We start from the raw sequence: 26,674 nt of genomic DNA, 5'->3' as shown, positions 1-26,674 counted from the left end.
AGGGGAGCAGAACCAGGAGAACATTATATGCAACCACAGCTATATGGATTCTGTGATGACTACCCCTGATAGACTTAGCTCTTCTCAGCAATACAAGGCGCAAAAACAACTCCAAAGGACTCATGATGGACAGAGCTATCTACATCCAGAGAGTCTGAATGCAGATTGAAGCACATTTTATGCTTGGCTTTTTTTCCCTTTTTTTTTTCTCTTTTGTTTTTGTATTTGTTTTTTTGTTTTGTTTCTTCTTTCTCATGATTCATTCCATTGGTCATAATTCTTCTTTACAACTTGACTATTGTGTAAATAAGTTCAATGTGAAGTTATATGTAGAAGATATATCGAATTCCATGTTGTCTTGGGGAGGGAGGGGGGAGGGGAGGAAGAAAATCTGGAACTCAAAATTATGTGGAACTGAGTGTTGTAAAGTAAAAATAAAAAATCTTAATTATAAAAAAAGAAATAGTATAGGATTTATAGATACCTGTTCTTTCATCCATGTCCCATTTTTTTGTATCAACCATATGTGTAAATAAATAAGTTAGTGTTGCCTTAAAAAAATAGCCTTCTGCTTGGTCTGAAAAAATAAAGAGGTGGGCCTTTGTGTCAAGGCAAAGTTTGGGGCCATTTAAAATACTACCTAACTTCCCAAATGCAATCCATTTGGTTCTTTTCCTCACAGTCAATCCTAGGACAGGTTCACTGTTCATCTGCAGTATCTGTCCAAGTCACATAAACTGGTCTAGTCCATTCAACTGTAAATCCTAGTGGGGGCACTAGTTAGTCTTCAGTTCCTTGTTTTTTCCTGTGTGGACACTTAGGTCAAACTATTTAGAGTGATTATGGAACTCATCTAGGAGGGTGTACAGTGTTATGGGGTTGATGCTTTATTTCCCTACCTTATTGAGGGTGTTGAGAGCTGCTTGGGCTGCTGTGAGAGCTGGCTCTGCTTTGGCCAGATCTTCCTCACAGTCCTTTTGCTTCTGCTTGACCTCCAACATGATTAGAGCCACTTTCTGTTCCTCTTCATCAGCGATGGCTTTCTCTTTGCTCATTTTTTCTGTCTCTACTCCAACCACTTGAATTAGTTTGTCGGCATCTTCATTCTTTTGCCTGAGCTCTATTTCCTGGAGGGCCAGTTTGGCTTTCAGATCATCTACCTGAAATGTGGAAACGTGGCACATTAGTTGCAAATGCCCAGGGGGTACACATATCAACCACAACATTGTGACAAAGTCTGAGGAGAAAACAAAGGAATATGGATACTCCAGGAGAAGCATTTTCAGTTGGGACAGGAGTTTCTCTTGAATTGGAAGTGAATGCTATCACTGTTATGAAGTAAAAAGGGTCACTGAATGATAAGATTTTTGGCCTACTCCCTGTTAGAATTTTAGATCTTCAGAAAAGAATCCTGCCTTCAGGCAGGTAAAGTATAATTACCCCCAATTTAAAGATAAGGAAACTGAGGTCCAGAGATTGAGGGCTAAGGTTTGGCAAAGTATGACTGGAAATAGGAGATGGGAGTGAGAGATAGTGCAGAGTTGGATTTTCTAAGTATAGAGTCAAGATTGGAAGGGAGACAAAAGTGAAGTCAGAGCAGGGTAATGGTTTGAGAAAGTACTGGGGGAGGGAATGCAGAAATTGGAGGTCCCAATGAGGGTGAAGAATAGGTTTAAGAGTACTGAGGCATATGGTGAGACTGAACGATAGGAGGTTATGGGGAAATAAGTGAATGTCAGACCTTTGATTAAAGAAGCAGAATACTTGTAGGCAAAGGTAAGATACAGGGTGTGACCCTTAGGGTGTGCGGCTGGGGAGTAAAAGAGTAGGTCATGGAATTTAAGGACACCTAAAGAGAAGGGCTATGGGAATACATAGCACTAGGAAGTATATATAAGCAGTGTGATATGTGGTCCCTGGTCTTGATGGTGCAAACCTAATACTCACGAACAGATGAGAAACCAATAAAAATGATATATTTTATTGTACTGTCATTACGTGCAATAGGAATTCATAGAAAAAAGAAATCTGATTGGAATAGTCTGAAAAGACTTCTTGGAAGGGGTGGGATTCATAGAATTTCGAAGTTGAAAGGGATCTAGTATGATTTATCCTCCAACATGAATACCCTTGACGGTATGCTCAATACTCATCCAGCCTTTGCTTGAAGACTGCTAAGGAGAAGGAAACTACTCTCTTCCAAGACAGCCCATTTCACATTTGGTTTGCTCTGATTATTAGGACATAATGTTATATGACTGTAACTTATGGAACACTATATCCTCCTAATATCAAAGCCTAAATTTGTTGCTTTGCCACTTCTACCCTTTGCTCCTAGTTTTGCTATATAGGGTTATAATCTCTCCTCTATATTCTTCAAATACTAGAATATAGTTCTTGTGTCTCTCTTCTTTTTTTCTAGACTGTCTCCAGATTTTTCATATGGGATGGTCTCAAGGCACTTCCTCATATTGGTTCCCTATATCTTTTGCTGTTTCACAAAAATTTGTTTCTAAACAAATTTGTTTCACAGAACTAAAAATAATACTCCACATTTGGTCTGCCTAAAGTATAATGTACAATTATATTAAAACCTTCCTAATTCTGTACACAATACCTCTCAACATGGCCTAAAGTCACGTTAGCTTTTTCGGCTGCTATATCATGCTCCTGCAAATATTGCGCTTAACAATTCACCAGAAGCCCCAGATGTTTTTCAAATGAACTCCTTCCTAGCTATGCTTCCCCACACTTTGTACTTGTGAGGTTGATTTGAACCTGCATTGAAAACTTTACATCTGTCTCCTTTAAATGCTAATTTATTAGATTCACTCCAATGATTTCATCCATTGAGATCTTTTTGGATACTGACTCTGTTATCCCATATGTTAGCTGTTATTTCTAGCTTCGTATTATTTGCAAAAATGACAAGCATGCTAGTTGTGCCTTTATTAAACTCATTGATAAAACTTAATGAGCACAGGGCCAAACATTTATCTCTGGGGTAGTCCATCAGAGACTTCAAGTTAACTTTGGACCACTAACTCTTTGTGTTCAGCTATTGAAACTGCTTTGAAAATTCCCATGTATATTGTCATCTAGCACAACTCTCTCCAACTTGTCCACAGGAATAATATGAGACCTTGATAACTGCTTCATTAAAATTGAGGTAAACTTTATCTAAATCATCTCTTTGATATGTGAGAAACGTAAGTCTGCCAAAAAATATGAAATGAAATTAGCTGACAGGACTTGGTATTGAAGAAACCAAGCTGGCTTTTAGTGAACTTAATTCCCTTTTCTAGGACTTGATAAATCATTCCTTTAATAACCTCCAAATATTAATAGACCTGTGATCAATCTGTAATTGATATGAGTATTCCCTTCAGTGATGTGTATCGTCATCTGTCTATGCCTATCCATCCCATGCAATTCTTTTCCACCGCCTCTTAGGAGTTTATCATAGGAGGAGCTTCCTTTGTTTTCTCTTGACATCAAAAAAAATGCCAGTGTAGCACATAGGATATCCTCTGGTCATTTCTCATTTTCATGACATGACCAATTTATCTTCTTTCCTCATACATTTCTTTGATGTCATGCTTTCCTCCTCTTCTCTTTTGCCTGATTTGTAATATATTACAACCTATTCAAGTCTATCACATACCTCTTCAGTGCTATTTGTGTGATCCTCAATTTCATTTATATGGAGGATATAGTGTTCCATAAGTTATAGTCATATAACATTGAAAAAAATTCACTTTAAAAGCATAGGCCTTTATTTTAAGATTGAGTTCATTAAAGTAACTTTATAATTTCCCAAAGGCAATTGAGGCAACTCTTCTTCAAATATGGGCACAGCTCACTATCCATTTGCAGTGTCTGTTCAAACTAATCTTTCTGTCAGTCTATCATCTATCTATTTAATAGACAAATTCAATATATTGTCCATTCAAACTTGTATCACAGTTTGCACAATAGATATTCTTCATCCATGTGGTTTTTTTGTGTGGATAGTTAAGTCAAACTTTTTGTACTAATTATTGATCTCAATCATAAGGCCTTACAATTTTCTGGGGCCTAATGCAGTCATCACAGTATGATTCACAAATAGGATCATGTGGAGGACCTAATCATTTATAGGTCATTTCTCTTCAATATAGACTGGACAGTGGTAAATATCTTTGATGAACATCTGTTTTTGCATTGTCTCATGTTAATGAGACAATGTCTTCAAATAAGTCCTCAAATAAGAATGTTAATGTATTGTCATATCATCTAAGAAATCTTGCATAATTTTATAATTTGCACAATAAAATCTATAATTTTAGTAGTAATTTTAAAAACTATCATTTACAAACTTTACACTTTTCCTTTTTATAAAAAAAGACATCCACCTTTCTTCTGTTATGTTTACTCCACTCTTTCAAAGATTACAACAGCATCCACATCTGCTGGTACTTTCAGAACACTGTGATGTAGTTTGCCGCAGTCTGATGATCTTAACTTGTCAAGGGCAACAAAGTATTTTCTTACTATCTCTGGACAAATTGGATTTCAGCCACCTAGCCATTTTTATTCTGTCCTTTCCAATTCAAAAGTAATTCTCCTTGGCAGAGAAAGCAAACAAAATATGAGGTAACTTGTTCTAGCCATTATTATTGTCTCTTCTATCCCGAGCAATAGTTCTGTTTGTTCTTTGATCTTCTTCCTTCACCCTCCCCCAATAAAGCTGAAATCTCCCATTGCCCTTTTGGTTGTCTTTAGTATTCTTTATGAGTTTCTGTTTATTCTGAACGTTAGTGGCTTTAATACATTTTTTTTCTGTGTATGGTGCTGCTTTTCTCCTTCTCCACCCCCCAACTCTCCCCCACCAGAAAATGAGGTCTCACAGAAGCCTGTGCACAGATACAGAAACACAAAACATTCAAAGACCCCATTAGACATACCCTGGAAGGTAAACACACTTTAAAGGCCCCTGAACAAGTATTCCCCACTACACAGATCTGCATTGTTTGAGTAACTTAGAGGGCAACAGTAGCATTTGAAAATTCTCTTTGCTATCCTACTCCTCCACTATACAGTTTTAAATTGATTTAGTTCTTCATCTGCAGCATGATCTTCCTTAACTAATTCAATTGAACTCATCAGGCATTTATTAAATAAGATCCTACTAGGTAGCAGGCAATGTGCTAGGTTTGGGGGACACAAGGATAAAAATGAAGCAGCCCCTGCTCTCAAGAAGCTTACATTCTGTTTTTTGTTGTTGTTTTTTTTAGATGTGGGTAAGAGATGTATTCTTTTTTTTTAATTTAATTAAATTTAATTTATTTAATATATTTAGTTTTCAGCATTGATTTTCACAAGAGTTTGAATTGCAAATTTTCTCCCCGTTTCTACCCTCCCGCCCACTTCAAGATGGCATATATTCTCGTTGCCCTGTTCCCCAGTCAGCCCTCCCTTCTGTCACCCCACTCCCCTCCCATCCCCCTTTCCCTTCTTCTCTTGTAGGGCAAGATAAATTTCTACACCCCATTGCCTGTATATCTTATTTCCTAGTTGCACACGCAAAAACATTTTTTTGTTTTTGAACGTCTGTTTTTAAAACTTTGAGTTCCAAATTCTCTCCCCTCTTCCCTCCCCACCCACCCTCCCTAAGAAGGCAAGCAATTCAACATAGGCCACATGCGTATCATTATGTAAAACCCTTCCACAATACTCATGTTGTGAAAGATTAACTATGTTTTGCTCTCTCCTAACCCATCCCCCTTTATTGAATTTTCTCCCTTGACCCTGTCCCTTTTTGAAACTGTTTGCTTTTGTTTACCTCCTCCCCCTGTCTGCCCTCCCTTCTATCATCCCCCCTTTTTTTATCTTCTTCCTCCTTCTTTCCTGTGGGGCAAGATACCCAATTGAGTGTGTATGGTATTCCCTCCTCAGGTCAAATCTGATGAGAGCAAGATTCACTCATTCCCCCTCACCTGCCTCCTCTTCCCTTCCTACAGAACTGCTTTTTCTTGCCACTTTTATGCAAGATAATTTACCCCATTCTATCTCTCCCTTTCTCCCTCTCTCAATATATTCCTCTCTTATCCCTTAATTTGATTTTTTTTTAGATATCATCCCTTCATCTTCAACTCACCCTGTGCCCTCTGTCTACATATATATATATACACATACCTACATATATACATACATAGACACACATATGTATATATACATATATGCATATTCCTTTCAGCTACTATGATACTGAGGTCTCATGAATCATACACGTCATCTTTCCATGTAGGAATGTAAACAAAACAGTTCAACTTTAGTAAGTCCCTTATGATTTCTCTTTCTTGTTTACCTTTTCATGCTTCTCTTGATTCTTGTGTTTGAAAGTCAAATTTTCTATTAGCTCTGGTCTTTTCACTGAGAAAGCTTGAAAGTCCTCTATTTTATTGAAAATCCATATTTTGCCTTGGAAGGAAGCTTACATTCTATTGAGGGAAGTAACACACACACACACATACACACACACACAATACACACAAAGTAATTTTGAAGAAAAGTACACTTGGAATTGTGGAAAGGCAGAGATCAGAATGGCTTCCTATAGGAGGTAGCATGACCTTCAGCTCTGAAGGAAGCTAGAGATTCTATGAGTCAGAAGTGAGGAGGCAGTTCATTTTGGACATGGGGAAAACCTGTGCAAAGACAGAGACAAAAGATGGAGTGAAATGTATGGAAGCCTATTGTGTATGTAATAAGCCAAGGAAGATGGGTTGGGGCCAGACTGTGAAGTCAAACAGTGGAGTTTATGTTTTATCTTTCCTTCTACTGAAGCTTCTTGATTAGGGAAATGATATGGTTTGATTTGTACCTTAGGATATTGATTTGGCAGTTGTATAAAGGATGGATCATAGAGGGCAAAGCCTGGAAACAAAGAGGTCAATTGAGAGGCTACTGCAGTAGTCCAGGCTTTAAAAGTCAAATAGTGGAGTTCATAATTTATCCTAGAGGCAATAGGAATCCATTAGAGTTCACTGAGGAAGAGAATGACACAGTCAGGCTTGTGCTCAATGAAAATAATTTTGCCATCTTCATGGAGGATGGATTGGGGAGATACCTGAGGCATGAATTTAGGAGGCAGAAAAGAATCCACCGAAGAAAAATGAAATGATTAGAGAATGTCTCTTTTTCAGATTATAATATATAGTTATATTGATAGTCTGAGTTAGTCCATCAATACATATGTCTTAGACAGATTCCAGAGATGAATGAGCTGGATCCAGAATTGAACAGGTGGAAGAGAGCAGGATGTATTCCATTTCTAAAAACGTGCAGCACTTTCTATGCCTCTAGGCTTTCTGACTTTGGGAGATGATTTTATCTCCATGGATCTCAGTTTCCTTACCTGTAAAATTAAGATCCATTTCTTCCAGTTCTAACTTCTGTGATTCTGAGAAAAAATTCGAGAGTGGACTTAAAAGAAAGGGAAGAGCCAAAGATGTTTACAGGGTTTCTAGCCTGGGAGACATTACAAATGCTTACAGACATAAATAGGACAAATGGGAAGGAAAGTAAAAATTGGCAGTCTAAGAAGAGGGGAAAATTTGGAATCCATTTTTTCCTTTCCATATCTACTGAAACACTACGCTTGAATCATTACATAAGTAGTTATCTTGTCAACAGTTTATGCCCATTCAACTCATCCTACATACTATTGTGAGATTAATCTCGATTGAGCACTACTTCATGTTATTCCACTGATCGGAAGCTCTTAATTAATTACTTGATGAAGTGTAAAATCCTTAGCCCAATATTCAAGGTCTTCTATAATCTCATTCTAATCAGCCTTTCCAATTTCTTCAGCTAACTTGTTCTACTCGCTGTGTCCTGTGACTCATTAGCCCATTCCTTTGTAAATATAATTTTTTCCTGTCTCTAAGTATTTTTCTTCAGCCTATTCCTAGACTTTTCTGACTCAAACAATCAAGACTAAATATGTACTATGTTCCAGGCATTGTCTCAGATTCAGGGGGTAGAAAGATAAAAGCAAAACAACCTTTGCTCTCAAGAAGCTTATAGTCAAACAGGGAAGACAATATTTACATATATGAAACACACATATAAAGACATACAAAACACCTACAAAGCAGACACAAAATGGGGTGGGGGGAAAGTGAGGCAATAGTAGCTAAGGAGATCAGGAAAGACCTTGTGTAGAAGTTGGTGCTTGAGATGAAGAATTCCATGAAGTGGAGGGGAGGGGAGGTATGGAGGCATGGGGGACAGCTAGTATAAAAGAATGACAATGGGAGATGTAATTTGGTGTGTAAGGAACAAGTATGCTGGTATAGTTACTTTGCCAAGTCAACTGAGGGAAGTAATGTCTAAGAAGTTTGGAAAGGTAAGACGGGACCAGGTTGTGAAGAGTTTTAAACATGAAGGGAATTTATATTTATCATAGGGGTAATAGCTACTGGAATTTATTGAATTTTGTGTGTGTGTGTGTGTGTGTGTGTGTGTGTGAGAGATGATCAGACTTGTACTTTTAAGAAAGGCTGGACTTGTGGAGTATGCATTAGAACAGGGAGAAAATTGAAGCGGGGTCAGAAGTTGCTTTTTTTGGCATAGCCAATTCCGATTTATTCTTTAAGGTCTAGCTCAAATTTCACTGCTTCATGAAGGCTTCTCTGACCCATCCCAAAGAGAAATAAGTTTTCCCTCCTTTCAACTCCGATAACTCTTACCTGGGACTTGGGTTACACAATCCTCTATTGTTAGTTATCTGTTCATATATCTGTGTCTTACCTCCATAATTTTATTCTTGTTTCTTGAGTGTATAGGGGCTTATCATAGATTTATCTCTTTCTATGATGTGCACCTATCACATCATAGTACCTCATAGCTCAGGGTCTTTCATGTGGTAGATACTAAACAAATATGGAGATAAATATGGATATTAGGTAATATGGAACAGTACTATGGAGTTGATGAGAGATGAAAAAATAGAAATTGATGAATAGCAGCTAGAATCAGTTTGAAGTTGGACAGCATGAATATATATGTGTGTGTACATATATATATATGTATATGTATGTATGTATGTATGTATGTATAATAGACCAAAGCTCAGTTCTTTGTATTCCTCCAGCAGAATCTGGTGACTCAGAAGCAGAAATAGTATATGAGTCACCAGTGCCTAATAAATAATTATTTTCTTTGAGTAAAGGGAAAATTCTTTAACTATTGCCAGGAAAGTTATTGCTGGAGCCCTTTCAAGAAAGGGAAGAATCAGTCTCAATTGATTTCTGGAAAGTAAAAAGGGCATTTATATTTTCAGTACAGAATAAATCTCTATAAAGCAGAGTAACCACTGTGTTTCTCATTCTGCTGCTGTTTATTTCATATAACAGTCAAAGATTACTTTAGAGCTCCTGGAACACATCAAATGAATTCAAACCCTTTATAATGCAAAATGTATAAGGAGAAAAAAAATAAAACTGGGGTTTAGGCTCTGCTGATAATTTCTCTTTCATGCTAGATTTAAAAAGAAAAGAACAAGATTATTCTTTAATATATTCTTTAATTGTAATTGGTGTTCACTGCAGATTTTGCGTTAACTTCAGATGGAGTCCTGCTTCTTAGAACTCTTCTTGTTGGATGTTATTTTGTTCAGCTGCAGAAGGTTATTTCCACAAGGACAAAGACACAATTGTAAATCAAAATGATCGAGTCACATAATCACTCCAGTCAGCAAACTCATTTTTTTTGTTCCTTTTTAAGTCTTGAGGGATTTGGAAAAACTCAAGTAGGAGTTGTTTTGTATGTGTTGATTGCAGCTATGGCTTATGACCTTAGGTCTAAGTAATCACAGTCAATGTGAATAGGGCTTTATGGAACTTAAGGTGCTCCATAGAGTCAAACAAGGCGTCTATCAGCCAGACTTAGATAACTTTTAGCAAATTACAGAGAAAGAATGGCTTTAAGGACATTGTATAGCACCTCTGCTATAGAACAGGAAATTTAAATGAGTTGCTGCTAAATCTATCCCTTCCCTTCTTCTTTTGTATATAATCTTACACACACAAATTTATACTTTTGCAGAAACTCCCAAATCCAGACATAACAAGGAAACACCTCATTCAAACATGTCTTTTACTTTCTTCTTAAGATCTGCCTGCTTTAGTGACTGTCCTCAACTGATGGCTCCTTCCCTGCAACCTTTACCTAACCTTGCCATCCCTTGAAGCTATCATTTTATATATTTTCTCTTGTTTATACCCAAATGCTTAGAAAAAGGCATTTACAGTGTGTCTCCTTTTTTCGTATTCCCCTCATTTCTTAACTTGTTGCACTGTCTTCCAGCCCTACCACTTGATTGAAACTCTCTTCAAGGTTGCCAATGATCTCTTGCTAAAGCCAATAGCATTTATCTCTTGTCCACTTCTTTACATCATGTGTCTATATATGTATATATGTGTGTATATATGTGTGTCTATATATATATATTACTTCTTTCCTTGAACAGTCCTTCCATAAAACTGTTTTTTCCTAGTTTCCTGTCTCAGTCTCTTTTTCTGGACTATTATGTCACCCTCTAAGTGTGAATGTACTCTATTATTCTTTTATGGGTTTATCCCTACACACTATCTCTTGTTCATCTGGGTTCATGTCTTCCAAATCTACATATAAAACACACATCCATACACAAACACACACACACACACACACACACATCTCCTGAGCTTCATGGCCAAATTAACAGCTTGTCTCCTGGATAGATATCTCAAACTCAGTATGTCACAAACAATACTTTCTATCTTTACCAAGAAACCTACCCTTCTTCCTATTATTATTTCTCTCAAGGACACCATTCTGTCTCATCTTTGAAACTCCAAGCCTTATTGATTCAACTTCTGCAAACTTTTTTTCAGATCTGTCCACTTCTCTCCATTCACATGGCCATCCACTTAGTTCAGGCTCTCATCATCTCTAGGGTTCATTACTACATGAAATTATGTCTTTTTTTTTGCAAAATTTTCCTGTTTCCCTCCCCCTCTCAGACAGTCATACAATGTCCATGTGATATCTTTAAAGAGAAAAGGAAAAAGAAAATCAGCAAAGTTAATCAACACACTGAAAAAGTATGAAAATATGTGCAATGTGCCACCCTCTATATAAGAATGTGTCTAAAACTGAACTCATTTTTCCACCCAAAGTCTTCCCTCTTCCTATATTCCCTATTATTATGGAGGATGTCAACATCTTCCCAGTGAACCAGCCTCAAAATGGACATGTCATCCTTGACTCCTCAGTCCATCTCATTTCCTATAGCCAATCAGTTACTGAGTTTGTTTTAACTTTGGTAACATCTCTCAGACACTTCTCTTTTGCTCCTTTGACACTGCAAACACCTTGGTGTAGGCCCTCATCACCTCATGCCTGGACTATTGCAACAAGCCTGCAGCTTGTTAGTCCTGCCTCAAGTCTTTCCACAGTCTGTATTTGTTGTTATTTATCAGTTGTTTCCAACTTTTCTTGACTCTGTGGACCATAGAGTGCCAGGCCCTTTGGTCCTCCACTACCTCCCAAATTCTGTCTAAGCTCGTATTTATTGGTTCCATGACACTATCTATTCACCCTATCCTCTGCTGTCCCCTTCTCCTTTTGTCTTCAATCTTCCCCAGCATCAGAGTATTTTCTAATGAGTCCTGTCTTCTCATTATGTGGTCAAAGTATTTTAGCTTCAGCTTCAATATTTGTCTTTTCCAATGAATTGTTGTTCAGTCATTTTGTTATGTCTGACTTTTTGTGACCTCCATCTGGGGTTTTCTTGGCAAGGTACTGGAGTGGTTTGTCATTTCCTTCTCCAGCTCATTTTACAGATGAGAAAACTGATGCAAGCAGGGTTAAGTGACTTTCTGAGGGTCACAAAGCTAATATCTGAAGCTGAATATGAACTTATGAAGATGAGTCTGATTTCAAGACTAGTGCTCTATCCTCTGTGCCATCTAGATGCCTCTTCCAATGAATAGTCAGAGTTAATTTCTTTAAGTACCGATTGATTTGATCTCTTTGCTGTCCAAGGAACTCTCAAAAGTCTTCTCCAGCATCACAGTTCAAAATGTTGCTTCTGTGATGCTCAGCTTTCATTATAGTCTATCTCCCCACTCTTGTCTGTCCCAAATATAAACTCCTGTTTTGATTTTTTTTAAGCTCTTCATGACCTGGCCCCTTCCACTCTAAGGTCTAGTGACACTGGCTTCTTTGATGTTCCTGGCACAGTACATTTCATCTCTGACTGGGAATTTTCACTGGCTGTCCCCCACGCCTGGAACTTTCTCTCTCTTCATTCCTACCTCCTGACTTCCTTGGCTTCCTTCAAGCCTCGGTAAGTCTCACCTTCTGCAAGAAGTCTTTTCCATTATGTCCAATTTATCAGTGGTGCAGTGGACAGTTCTATACAGTTCTATACAGCAGGATCTTTCCCAGAATTTCCAGGGTAGGGTGACAACCCATGCTATCAGCATGAGGATCTACCCTGCCTAGAATAGAGTTAGAAGCCAATCTACAAGTCTTTGGGAACCATGGAGAATTGGGAAGAGGAAGCCTGGAGTTCAAATCTAGCCTCAGACACTTACTAGATGTATGACTCTGGGCAAGTTACTTAACCTTGTCTGCCTCATTTTTTTTTTCATCTGTAAAATGAGCTGGAGAAGAAAATGGCAAACCATTCTAGTATCTTTGCCAAGAAAGCCCCAGATAGGGTCATGAAGAGTCAGCCATGACTGAAACAACTGAACAACAACACATATTTCATTCATGCATAGTTATTTGCATATCATCTCCCCCATTAGCCCTCTAGTCACCAGGTCACAGAAAAGAATCCTAAGTATAAAAATAGAAGAACTTTATGTTCCAATAGGCATTGCCATCCCCTAATCTATATTCACTTTGAATTCAGAACAAACTTTATCTAGAAAAAAGCAGAACTGAAGTATTAACAAAATAGTAAGAACATATTAACAAAAGGATAGAGAAACTTAGAATTTAAACTTTACTTCACCATTTCAGATAGAAAAGGGAGGAGATAATTTACCAGCCAGCTGGATTTCCTCAGAAAAGACTAATCTCTTATCTTCCTGGCAGGATTTTCATATGATTAGTAGAGCTATGACCAAAAGCTTCTAGCAGTTCAATGCTTACCATATTTCTCATTCAAGGTGTCCTTCTTCAGCAGCTCTGTTCTGCAGCTGCTATTCTTCTTTCCAAATGAAGAGATATTCAAACTTCCTTGTTCTCCTAATCCCATCCCCATCTAGTCTAAAATTGTAACATTAATCATGTCTTTCCTCTGGCTGGGAAGATTATGCAGTCTTCTTGAGACACTGGACTACACTTCCCAAGATCTAATGGATCTTTTGAGGATCTCAAGATACTCTGAAGGCTTGGACTTTGAATCCAACTGGGACATGTCAATGAGTCAAATTAAAGTGACTGAAAACTACTAGATTCTGCTCACCTGGGCAGATGTACTGTGAAGCTTCTGGAGCCCATTCTCAAGCCTTTCCATTTTAGATGTCAGCTCTTTGCCATTCTTGACCATCAGGTTCTGATAGAGTCTGATCTGTTCCAGGAAGGATTTGGGTGTGGTGTAATTATAGCGCCGTTCGTTACTCAGGTAAGACTGGGACATTTGATTGACACTTGTGTGTACATAAGCCATGAATTTACTAATTGATTCCTTTACTGCTGGCTAAAATAAAAGATAAGATTATAAGACAGCTCCCCACACCATAAACACAGATGGCTTCCTCTTCCAATTCTCCATGGTTCCCAAAGACTTGTAGATTGCCTTCTAACTCTATTCTAGGCAGGGTAGATCCTCATGCTGATAGCATGGGTTGTCACCCTACCCTGGAAATTCTGGGAAAGATCCTGCTGTATAGAACCAATGAAAAGCTCCCCTCAAAGGTGGCAAAGTTCTCAGAGAGTGCCAGCTTGGCTTTCAGTCCCCATACTTACATCGATATTCTCCATGTTTTGTAAGAAGCGTAGGCCAACTGACTCAAGTGCCTGCTGAGGCCACTCATGAAACCAATCAATGGCTGTGCAGTTCACGATGGCGGGAAATTTCCTGCTGCAGATTCTTAGCTTGTTCCCCACAGGGGAGAAGCAGAGTGTAACCTGAGAATTTAGAAGTATCAGAGAATGAAGAAGGAACAAGGGAAATATTAATCAGAGAAACAGACATAGCCACAAGCTTCATCATCACCTGGAAAATGGAAAAACAGCTTTAAAGACTTGCAAGCCTTTCTGTCCCCCAAACTGAGGGCTTGCCATGTGCTTCCTAGGTAACATGGTTCCCATGGAGTCATAGCATGCACATATTTGAAATGGTCAAATCAATAAGCATTTATTAAGTATCTATTGTTTACCAGGCACTGTGCTAAACACTTTGTAAGGATACAAAGAAAGGCAAACGACAATTCCTACTCTCTTTCTTTTTAAATAGTAATTATATTTTTAGTTCCCAATTCTCTCCCTCTCCCACCCATTAAGAAGGCAAGAAATACAAAACCCATTACAAATATGAAGTCATGCAAAACAAATTTCTGTATTAACCCTATTCTGAAAAAAAAATGAGAAAAAAAGGAAGGAAAAAATATGCTTCAATTTAAACTCTGAAAACCTTGATCTGGAGGTGGATGGCATGTTTCAACATGAGTTCTTTGGAACTGTGATAGGTTATTGTGTTGGTCAAAGTTACTAAGTTCATTACAAAGTTCATTAAATTCTTTGGTTCTTCTCACTTCATCAGTTTTGCATCAGTTCAGACAAGTCTTGCCTGATTTATCTTAAACCATCCACTTCATCATTTCTTATAGCAGCAGAGTTCCATCACATTCATATACCATAACTGAATCACCAACACAATATTCACAGCACTGACGGCAACTATGAATATGTTGGCCTAGTTCTGAATCACAAAATATAACAGATTTTCTATGTGGAAGACAGAACCAAAACATTTAATCAAACACCAGAAAGCCAAATTCCAACACCAGAAAACCAAATCCATCACAGCAACAAAGAAATCCATACACAATAACAATGCAGGGGGTACCACCCTGCTAAGGCCTTCCCACAAACAAAAAGTCAAAGCTAGCTGCCTTTGCCTGCTTCCTCTCTCTCCCTCAGCTCTAACTGCTCTGACCAACTTCCTTTGGTCTGCTCCACCCTTCTTGTTCCACCCTTCCTGTTCCACCTGTTCAGCAAGCTCCTCCCACCACAGGCTTCATGTAACTTAGACTTCCATGTGGCTTAACCAGGTCACATGGGCCTATTAATGGATGGGCAGGTCTTTAAATTAAGCAAAAAATACATTAACAATACAATAACCTGTTCAGCTATTCCCCAATTGATGGGTATCCTCTCAGTTTCAATTCTTTGCCACCACAAAAAGAATTGCTATAAATATTTTTGCATATATGCATCCTTTTCCTCTTCCTTTGATCTTTTTGGGGTATAGACCTAGTAGTGGTGATGTTGGTTTTTTATGTTTAGTATGTTTTCTATGTTTAATAGCTTTTGGGATAGAGTTCCAAATTTCTTTCAGAAAAGTTGGACTAGTTCACAACTCCATCAACAATGCACTAGTGTACCTATTTTTCCCATACTCTCTCTAGCGTTTGTCATTTTCCTGTTCTGTCATTTTAGCCAATCTGAAGGATGTGAGGTAGAACCTTAGAAGTGTTTTAATTTGTATTTTTCTAATTTTTAGTGATTTAGAGTATTTTTTCATATGACTATTGATAACTTTGATTTCTTCCTCTGAAAACTGCCTGTTCATATCCTTTGAACATTTATCAATTGGGGATGGCTATTATTCTTATAGATTTGACATATATACATATATATGTATTTATACATACATACATACACACACACATCTATATCTTTGTCAGAAAAAATACTGCAAAGCTTCTTCTTAGTTTCCTACTTTTCTTCTACTTCTTTCTTTTACTATTACTTTCTTTTCCTATTTTAGCTGCACAGGTTTTGTTTGTGCAAAAACTTCTTAATTTTATGTAATCAAAATTATCTATTTTAGCTCCTGTAAGCCTCCTTATCTCTTGTTTGGTCATGAACTCTCCCCCTATCCCCAGAGCTGAAAGGTAGTTTCTTCTAAAATCCACTGACATGCATACAATATCACCCTTTACATCTAAATCTTGTAACCATTTTGAGTTTATCTTGATGGAAGCTAATTTTCTTTGTCTTTTTATTTTCTTTATAGCCTTTGGGTTGGGGAAGGCCATTTTAAGCATCAAGATAGGTACTTGTTAAGTATTAAGCCATTGTGAAATTTTTGTGAAATGTTCTTTGTTGAATCTGTATAACTTTTTATTTGGGGACAATTGTGATTTTTGCCTGTACATGTAGAACTTTCTTAAATCCTGACTCATTGACTCTTTTGAGGTTCTTTCCCATATGGTACTGGGCAAACATGTGAAAGGACAATGATTTTTTTCATGCACAATATATTTATTTCTCAGCTCATTAACATGAAAGATCTTGGACCACAGTGGGCTTAGCACTATTGGTCCCACTGCTCTGTAAGAATGCCAAATACAAGATGTCCCCTACAACCCAACAACACCAAAGCAGAGAGAGAGAAAAAGAGAGAAGTCAATAACATGAATCCTACCATCACCATAGGAAAACTGAGAGAGGCCATCCACTGGCAGCCTGGCCATAATGCTACTCTTCTGCTGGGCAGCCAATTTTAACCAAGTTAAGGTGAGTTAAAAAAAATAAAAAGCAGAAGCCAGCTAGTGTTTTCGTTTGGGAGAACCTACACAGAATTGCAATGTGTAGATAAATGAACAAATGGTCAAAGCATATAGTAAAATTCAGAAATTTGGGACATTTACACATACAGAACATACCAACATGAGGTTCTTTCCTATATGACACTGGGTAAGTGAAAGAAGAATGTTTATACCTCCCTGGGACCCTAGAGAACCATTGTGGTTTGGAGAGATGGACAATGCGTTCAACACAAACCCCAGCTAGGAGCGGAGTCCAGTGGGGTTTAGCAGTCAGCCAGTCCAGATTCAATGTCCCAAGGAATGAGGAAAAGCCATTTAGGACTTATCCCTGCAGAAGCTGAGACATGGACTCATTCAATAGCTATGTTGTATTTGGAAGTGAATGTAGGAATAATGCTATGCAAAAACTCTATTACATCTAAGTCCACCTAGGGGACAGTCTCTACTCTCAAGGAGCTCACAGTCTAATTGGGGACACAATATGCAAACATATATGCATACATATAAGCAAGATACATAAAAGATAAATTGAAGATGACTTCAGAAAAAAGACACTAGAATTAAGGGGAAAGGCAGAATGTGGGACTTTAGCTGAGACTTGACGGAGGATCGGAGGCCAAGAGGTGGAAGTGAGGAGGAACAAAGTTCTAGGCATCTGGACTTGTGCTTATAGTGAAGATACTGGGCCAATACACTCATTGCCAATAAGCAAAGACAACTGTACCTAGAACTGCACCCAAGTTAGTTCTCTCAAGTCATATCTAGTTTGTAATCCTTGTAGGACAGAACATCCTTTACCTTCAGTTGCCGTTGGACCCTTTCTATGAAGAACTTCCAGCAATTCTCCCTGCTGTCAAACAACCCCCGGCTCTTGACTTCATTTCTCATGTTACTTATGATGTTTTCAACTTCATCATCAGAGTATAGATCTGGAATCTCTCCTGGAAAGAAAGAGATCACAGATTTAAAGGTTTTGACTCATTCTCCAGCAGCTACATTCAAAGGCAGGGAAGATATTCTTTTCCATGGCAATGAGCAGATCATTTGATTTTAGGCTCAAACTCCAAATGCATTTCTCTTGTTGAGGATATGATCTAGGAATCACATAATTTTATGATACTAGTAACATACAAATATGATACAACTCTATGAACAAACTTGCTTATAGTTTGAATCTTGTCCTAAAGTAAAATACTAGATTATTAAAATGTTTACTCCCTGGAACTGATGTCCTCCTCTTATTCCAGGACATTTGTGGCCTATTACTTTTGCCTTTGCTCCACCATTCAAACAGGATCATTAGAGGCCATGCTTGTGAGGAGCTGAGGCTGTGTACTGCCTGGGGACTTGTGTCTTCATCTTTATTCCTGCCATTTTCTGCCCCACTTGCCTTCTCTTGGTATTGTAATGAAACCACCACTAGATTGCCCCTTCAAAGGATGTTAGTTCACTGTTCTGTTGCTTTACTAGTTACTATCTTTATGGTTTCCCAGATCATAGCTCCCTTCCCTGGCCACTACTACCCTATATGTTTTATTCTCCCCATTAGAATTTAAGGTCCTTGAGGGACCTTGTCTCATTTTTGTATTTGTAACTCTAGCATTTAATATAGTGCTTTGCTTGGAACATGGTAGCAAGCACTTAATCATCTTTTCATCCATCCATTCTTGCAGATTTCATTTATTCAACAAATTATTATCACCCTATACTTTTAAAAGCAGCATCTGATAATTGCCCCATGGTGAAGCATTTTGTTCATGATAGTTTCATCACAGCAAAAAGCCTTTCTTGTCCTTTTGCCTTCATCAAAGTAGCAAAAATCAAGACCAAAGCAGATAACTGAAAAAAAAATTTTGCAACAAGTTTCTTTGATAAAGGCCTCATTTCTAAGATATCTGAGGAAGTGATTAGAATATCTAAGAGTAATAACCATTTTGCAATATGTAAATTTTGGCCAAAGAACAAGAACAGGTAGTTTTCAAGGGGAGAAAACAAAGCTACCATCAATAACATTTAAAAAATGCTATAAATCCTGAATAATTAGCAAAATGCAAAGTACAGCACATTTATTAGATTGGCAAGGATGACAAATGTTGAAGGATAAACAGATATACTAGATGCACAGTTGGTGGTGCTGTCTAACCATTCTGGAAAGCAGTTTGGAACCATAACCAGAGTTATTAAACTTTGCATATCCTTTGACTCAGCTATCTGACTAGTAGGCTTATACCCCAAAGAAATCAAAGAAAGAAGAAAAATATCTCTATGTACAAAACTATTTATAGCAGTTCTTTTTTTTGTGGTTGCCAATAATTAGAAACCAAAGGGATGTCTTTCTGTTAGGGGATACTTAAATAAACTATGGTATATAAATGTCATAGAATTTTACTTTGCCATGAGAAATGATGAAATGTAAAGCTTCAGAGTAAAAGACCTATATAAATTGATGCAGAGCAAAGTGAGTAGAACTAGAACAACAATTTATACAATAATAATGATATTATCAATAAAAACAACTTCGAAAGACTTTAGAACTCTAGTCAATGCATTGATGAACCGGGAGTTCAAAAGAAAGAAGCTAAAACATTCTATTAATTTCCTGACAGACAAGTGATTAACTTAAACTGCAGAGAGAGACATAGATTTTCAGACACAGCCAATGTCATAATTTTTTTTGCTGGACTATGAAGCTATATATTGAGGAATGTTAAAAAAAATTATTCAATGGAGGTGGGGAGTAGTGAGAGGGAGGGATTAAAAATACTTGTTATCTGGCATAAAAATAATAAACTATTAAAAAATAAAAAGAGAACAAGTCATAGTATTTTCGTGACAGTTTTAGGTAGACTTGTATTGCTCAAGTCCCTATCTTCTCTCTACAGAATCTTCTTCCAGTCTTCTTTACTATCTTTACCAGCTATGTTTTCCGAATACAGAACAAAACATGCAGACATGCAGAATGTGAACAAAACAAGGACTGAACACGGTTGGGAAAAAACCTTCCCATTTCTGCCATTTAGGAAAAATGCAGAGTTCCAAATGAATCTTAAGATCAACTAGTCCAACCTCATCATTTTACTGATAAAGATACCCAAGGCTCAGAGATTTGCATAAGGTCACAGCACCAGTTAGTAGTGTAATGGGGACTTTTTAACCAAGGCTTTGGAGGCAAGATACATGACTCTTACCCTCTATTATATCTTGTAACTCCAGCAATCTGAAGCACAGTTCTCATATTTAATTCTCCAGTTCAATTAATTCCTATTCTCTTAGTCCATGTCCAAGGGTGGGTCCATGTCCAATGGTGGGTCCATGTCCTTACTAATTTATATCTGAGATATGTGTGACCACTTACCATCTCCTGGGGATGGGCCCTCTATTTTTTTTTTTTTTTACCAACAAAGTCTTACTAGTAAGGTGTCATGAAAGGCGGCCAAAAGATCTATTTCCGAGAGACTTGACTGGCATTTGGTTTAATTTTTTTTAGCTTGTTTCTTGTTTGGGGAGCTCCAAATTAACTTCAGTCCCTGACTTTTTTTGTGATTCTCTGACTTTTACTTCCAGAGTGATTATTTTCTTTGGTTCCAATGGCATGGGAGGAAAAACCCCTCAAAAGAAAGCATTCCTGAGGTAAAGAATTCTTTTGTACAAATCTTGTCAAAGAATTATAGGATCTCAGAATTGGAAAAGATCTTGGAGGCCATCTCATCCAACCTATTTCTGAACAAGAAACTCAAAAAGTGATTATCCATATTTTGCTTAAAGACTTTCAATCAGGAGAACATCTTAAGACAACCTATTTCTCTTTTAAACAGTTCTGATCATCATTTCTTTTTATATTAAGTGAAATCTGTCCTATTGGAGTTGCTACTCATCTTTCTAGGTTACCTCTAGGGTCAAATGGAACAAATTGAATTAATTTCTTTCACATTATGAGCCTTTCAAAAGACACTGCCCATGCAGTGGCTTGGTTCCTCAGGAGTTAAGACAGTGGAGAAATAGTTAAGTTTTCTTACCAGATGCTAAGAGATCATTGATGAGTACAAGGAACCTTTCATCAGCAATTTGGGCATCTGTCATGAGAAACACAGTGCTTACATTCTTTACTCCAGCTTTTAGGCACTGGTTGGCCAGGTCCATCTGCGGAGACAGCCATGAAGAACACTATGAAATGGTGGGTTTCTGTTTTATCTTCCTCTTTATACCAGTGTGAAATTTTTCAAGACTCCAGTAGGTGGCAAGAAGAAATTGCTCATTTTGGACATGGCCAATGTGGAAATTTGTTTTGCTTGATGATGTATATTTGTTAGGTGGATTTGTTTTTCTTTTTTTTTTCTTTAGGTGTTGGGAATAGGGAGTATAAAGGAGAGAAAATCAATTTTGTTGATTGAAAAAACCCAAAATTTTATTTTAGAAATAAACTGCTTAGTATTGTACTTTTGTGCAGTAAAAGTTCACTCCCATCTGTCTCATCACAGTACAGCTAAAAGAATGTCATAGTCCTCACTTCCAACTGAAGAATACAAACTGAACTAGACAGCATTTTTAGGTACTACCGTTGTTATGATTCCTGTATAAGCCTTTAGAATCCTTGCTCCTTGGCCAGTGTGTTGGTAAGCAAAATGGGCTCTTAGCACTTAGTTCAACAAGTGCCCTTGAAGAGTTTGGTTTGTTTCCTTTGAGTAATTCAGTGTATTTCATTGAGCCTTACTAGGTGATAAGCCCCAGGCCCAAAACCCTACTAGGTGTAAAACCTATGTGGGTGTGGATTGGTAACTAAGGTGGGGCCCAAGGTGGGGCTAACTCAGGGGAGGGCCTAGTTTACAAATGAGTTTGAGTGATAGGTTTGGGACATCAGAGGCTCTTAGACCACGTGGGTTTAAGTTGCCTCTTTGTGACGATTTTAGGTCACATGGGTGAGTCGCATGTGTGTGACTCACCCCTGATGCTGAAAAAGATATAAAACCAGGGGTTTGCCTTCTTTTCTTTGGAGCTCTTACCCACAGCAGTGGTGGCGTGGGTGACTCTGGGCCAGCGCTTGTTCTGAGCTCCCGGGCTGAACCTAGATGTTGGTAGCTGTGAATCTGTATTTGGTCTGTCTGTTGATGTTTGTAATTTGTTTGTCATTTGCTCTGAAGTTCAGTGTTCTGGTCTCTTCCCCTGAACTAAGTGAATGATATTTGTATGCTGAATTAAAGTAAGCTTGTCAACCCCTTCACCCAGCTTTCCTTAGTTAAGCAGATCAAAAGAACCTGTGCTTTTGCAGTGTGCTGGCAGCTTTCTGGGTGCTGTCTGTTAGTGGATCTTACACCTCCACAGAAGCTGCTAGCCGGATTGTTGAAACAGCCTCCCATCGAAATGACAGCTTTCCAAACCATGGGGGTGCTTCCTTGGTCATTGAAAGCATTCATTATAATAACTGGACATCAAAATGCCACCCTATCCCCCATTCCAGGATCAAAGAAATTCCTCTTGTCCTTTGTTCACACCTTCACTGGTTACTGGTTAAAACTTCTACTTTTTCTCAAAGATCAGTTCAAGTGCCACCTCACACATGAGGTCTTTTCTCCAGATGTTAGTGCTTCCCCAGCAAAATTTCCCTCCCATCTTTCTTTCCTTCCTCCTTCTCTCTCTTCTTTCCTTCCTCCTTTCCTCCCTTGTTTCATCTCTTCCTCCCTCCCTCCCTTCCTTCTTTCCTTTGTTCCTTCCTTCCTATACATATATATGTGCATATATGATGTCTCCCCCAGTAGAATAAAAGTTCTTTGAGGGTAGGGATTATTTCACTTTTTGTCCTTGCATCCTTGGTACCTGGAACATAATAGGCACTTAAAAAAAGCTTGTTGATAGACAGAGGAAACATATTGTTAGGACTCCAGGCTGAGGAACAGTGTATATGTGCTAGAAATACCTTAGTTTCCTGTGACTTCCTGGCATGGGAAATGCTATTTGCCACAAAGGTCTTTGTTGAGATGATATATAAAATATATGAAGTTTCAGCTAGTCTAAATGACTATAGGAGCTAAGATGCTGAACTTTGAATGAATATAACATTAATCAATGCTGTTTTCTTTAACTGGATCTTCCCTCCCTAAAGACTCAGGCACATCTGTTCCTTTGTTCACTTTGTTTTTGCTCTAGACAGAAACTTTTCTTAGTGGTTTCACTTCCCTAAACTAAAGTTGACTTTCTACCCTTTATGAATCACCAGGATCAGATCTGAATCTGATGGATGGATACCACACCTTTCCTCTACATTTTCTGTAGTAGATTACTTTTTTTTTTTGAACCTTTGGAAGCACTGATACCTGACTTATTGAGAAAAGTCACATTAAAGGGAAACATGCGATAGAAAGGAAAACCATGGAAAGAAGAGTAGTAAAGACTTGTGAAGTGTGACAGAAAGTAGGGAACTAGAAAAAAAATTGTAGACTATAGGAGAGATGGATTGGATCTATGAGGAAGTTTGCTCTGTCAATACAGATTTGCCCCTTCTCTGAAACTTAAGTCTTAGAAAGTTGCTTAAAGCATTGAGAATTTAAGTGACTTGACCAAGGTCTCACAACTAGTGTATGTCAGGGGTGGGACTTGAACTCTGATACCTGGGTTCAACCTTGGCTCTGAGGCCATATCTCTGTCCATTACTTCATGCTGCCTTTTGCTATAGAATATAGACATTTTAAAAACAGGTATTCTGAGCAAAGGGAGATGGTAGGAAGAAGAGATGTGTATGCTCCTCCTGGTTTGACTTTGCTCTTACCTTAAGGTCTGAAATAGAATAACCTTTTCTTAGAGTGATCTGGAAAATATCCATGGAGCTGATGAAAGCTGCAAGTCTTGTCAGACTCTGTTTGCCACTTCCACCTACTCCAACCAGCAAAGCATTTCCCCTTGGGGATTCTAGGAGGCGATTGATACGGCAACTAAAGAGAAGTACCAAAAAAAACCAAACAAACCAAAAAACATTTTATTTACCTTTTTAAAAATATATTTTTATTTTTTTAGAAGATTTTATTTTTCTTCTATATATTGCTAAATGTTGAGTCATATAAAAGAGATGGAGATAACCGGGGCCCAATGGTCTAAGAACTTATCTAATTTAAAACTCATTGATTTTTTTAAAGTCAGTTGAGAAACAGTGGGAATAGCACTAGCCTGGGAATCATGAGTCATTGAAGCTGAATTTCAAGTCTGCCAATAACTCAATTTAACAAACACTTATTAAGAATCTACTATGTGCAAGGCACTGAGCTGAGGATTTAAAGACAAAACAGAAATAATATCTACCCTCAAGGAATTTATATTCTTGCGGGAGTAAACATATTATGTAAACAGGTGAGTAAATACAAGACAATTTGAGAAGAGAGCACATAAAAGCACGGAGATCAGAAATGGCAGAATAGGAGATGACATCCACTTTGAACTTTGAAGGAAACCAAGACATATACAACAAATATGAGCTTGGACAGTCTTCCAGTAATAGTGGAGGACAGAAGGGCCTGGAATGTTCTGGTCCATGGGGTCACAAAGAGATGCATACCACTGAACGACTGACTGAATAACAACAACAACAAAGGGTTTATGTGGTGGAATTAAAGAAGTGCATTCCAGGCATCAGGGACAGCATATCCAAAGACATACAGGAGGAAGAAGAACTGCTAATCTTCAGGGAATGGCAGGGAGGTCAGCTTGACTGGAATATGTAGAGTTCCTGAAAGGGATCAATGCAAATTACATCTGAAAAATAGGCTGAAGACAGAGTGTGAACTGCTATTTGTATTTTATCAAAAAGGCTACAGAGAACTGGAGATTCCAGTTGTTTTCCTTTTTGTTTTTATTTTTCCTACTAGTATGAGGAAGAGCCAATCTTGGACTGGATTTTAAGGCTTAGGTTCAAAATTTGATTTAATAGTGAACAAATCCATTGCATCATGTGCTGATATTTGTGGAAAAGTGAACCTATTTATCAATTTTAGGATTTGCTTTGCTGTCTCCTGTAGGTAGCAGGTCCTCACTGGGACACCCTCTATCCATCTGGTGTACTACTACTGATCTACTACCAATAATATGAATCATGCTTCTTGGAGTCAGAGATGGGGCTGGGGATTCAGTGACCTAATCAGCTCTACCTCAAACAAGATGTCTGGGACAACAGTTCTATCTTTGGTGCTCCTAGGAATGGCATTGGAAGTTGCTTCTTATGAATTACTGAGGATTTTTCCCTAGGAGCTCTGAGGACCTGGCTCTATGCCATTCCCTCCGCCCACCCCCCATTTCCTGACTTCTGTGTTCTGGGCTTTAAGGCATTTCTTCACGTATTTCCTCAAGTCATGAGGCACACTAGGCACCTATGATACAACAACTGGCCATATCAGTACTGTCCTCAGAGATGATATGGGCATGTTCAATGGCTTATTTCCTTGTGAGTGAAAACTCTTTGGTTTTTACCTCTGTTCTTGTAGATAAGGATGCCCTCTTGAATGACTCATTATCCATTTGAATATGTCCTCTATGCTCTCTTCTCAATAACTGGAAGATCCAGCCTACCTACGAAAGCTCTGTATTACTGACATAAATTCCCCATCTCTGCAGACACTGAGCCCTAATCCCTCAGTGCTGAGAAAGCCTGTGGGGGAAATTAATGCAGAATAATTAATTACAGGCATACTAACTAGCTGTGTGACACAGGGAAAATCACTTTACCTCTCTCTGAGCTTCTATTTCCTCCTTTGTAAAAAATTAGAGTTGGACTAAATAATTTCTAAGTTGCTTGCTAGCATAAATCAGTGATGATTTCAAATTTATAAAATGGGCATATACTATTTTTTTCCTTTTCTCCATCTCTATTCATTTATTCTTTATTTTTTAACTGAATTTTTATTGTTTTCATCATTTACATTTCTCCCAGTACCCTTTCCATTTCTACTTCCTAGAGAATCATCCTATGTGAAAAACAATATTTTTAAGGGGAAAAAAAGAAAAAATCAGGAAAGAAAAAAAAACCAACCCAGATCAATACAGTGTAAAAGTAAAAAAAATTATGTATTGTTCCATACCTGTATAATTCCTACCTCTGCAAAAAATCAGGGAAGGTATCTTTTCATCTCTCTTCTTTGGGGGTCATGTTGAATTCTTTGTAATTCTGCAATACTTACTTTTTTCACATTTTAAAAAACCTTTACTTTTTGACATGTTTTTATTGATATATGTTTCAAATCACCATTATTTTCTCCAATATAATTACCTATCCCATCCCAAAGAGCCATTACATATATCAAATGGAACTATTTAAGAGAAAAAAATGGAAATGAGGAAAAAAATCAGCATAATTGATCAACACATCAAAAAAGTCTGAAAAGTATATGTAGTGCACACTTGTGGACCTCCCATCTTTGTAAAAGGAATGTCCTCTCATGCCTTTTCTTTTGAGCCATGCTTGTTCTTTATAATCTTGCAACATTCACTTTTAATTTTTTTGTGATGTTCTTTCTGTTTACATTGTTGTAGTCACTATATATTATTTTCTTGGCTTTGCTTACTTCCTCAGCATCAGTTCATGTAGAATTATCCATGCTTCTCTGTATTTATCACATTCAACATTTCTTACAGCACAGTAGTATTTCATTACATTCATGTACCACAATTTGTTTAGCCATATCTCAACTGATAAGCTTCTACTTTGTTTTCAATTCTTTGCTACCACAAAAAGTGTTGCTATAAATATTTCATAGCATCTTTTTTTCTTATCAATGACTTCTTTGGTATATAATACTAGTAATGAAATCTCTGGGTCAAAGAGTATTAATCTTTTAGTCATTTTATTTGCATAATTCCAAACTGCTTTCCAA

The 26,674-nt window shown here is 37.7% G+C and overlaps 1 protein-coding gene across 1 annotated transcript in view; it reads right to left on the bottom strand.

The window, feature by feature from the left end:
• DNAH9 (dynein axonemal heavy chain 9) overlaps window positions 1–26,674 on the bottom strand; it is a 529,624-nt gene that overhangs the window by 157,852 nt on the left and 345,098 nt on the right. Inside the window, exons 45-50 of the mRNA XM_036755666.1 lie at window positions 23,587–23,749; window positions 20,843–20,966; window positions 17,625–17,767; window positions 14,017–14,178; window positions 13,514–13,747; window positions 900–1,160 (exon numbers count right to left, since the gene is read on the bottom strand). Of these exons, the coding sequence (XP_036611561.1) occupies window positions 900–1,160; window positions 13,514–13,747; window positions 14,017–14,178; window positions 17,625–17,767; window positions 20,843–20,966; window positions 23,587–23,749 (1,087 nt within the window). The remainder of the gene's footprint in view (window positions 1–899; window positions 1,161–13,513; window positions 13,748–14,016; window positions 14,179–17,624; window positions 17,768–20,842; window positions 20,967–23,586; window positions 23,750–26,674) is intronic.

Source organism: Trichosurus vulpecula, chromosome 4, assembly GCF_011100635.1.
Source record: "Trichosurus vulpecula isolate mTriVul1 chromosome 4, mTriVul1.pri, whole genome shotgun sequence".
Taxonomy (NCBI): Eukaryota; Metazoa; Chordata; class Mammalia; order Diprotodontia; family Phalangeridae; genus Trichosurus; species Trichosurus vulpecula.
The sequence above is the reverse complement of the archived record's forward strand: the minus strand, read 5'-3'. Positions and strand labels throughout refer to the sequence as shown.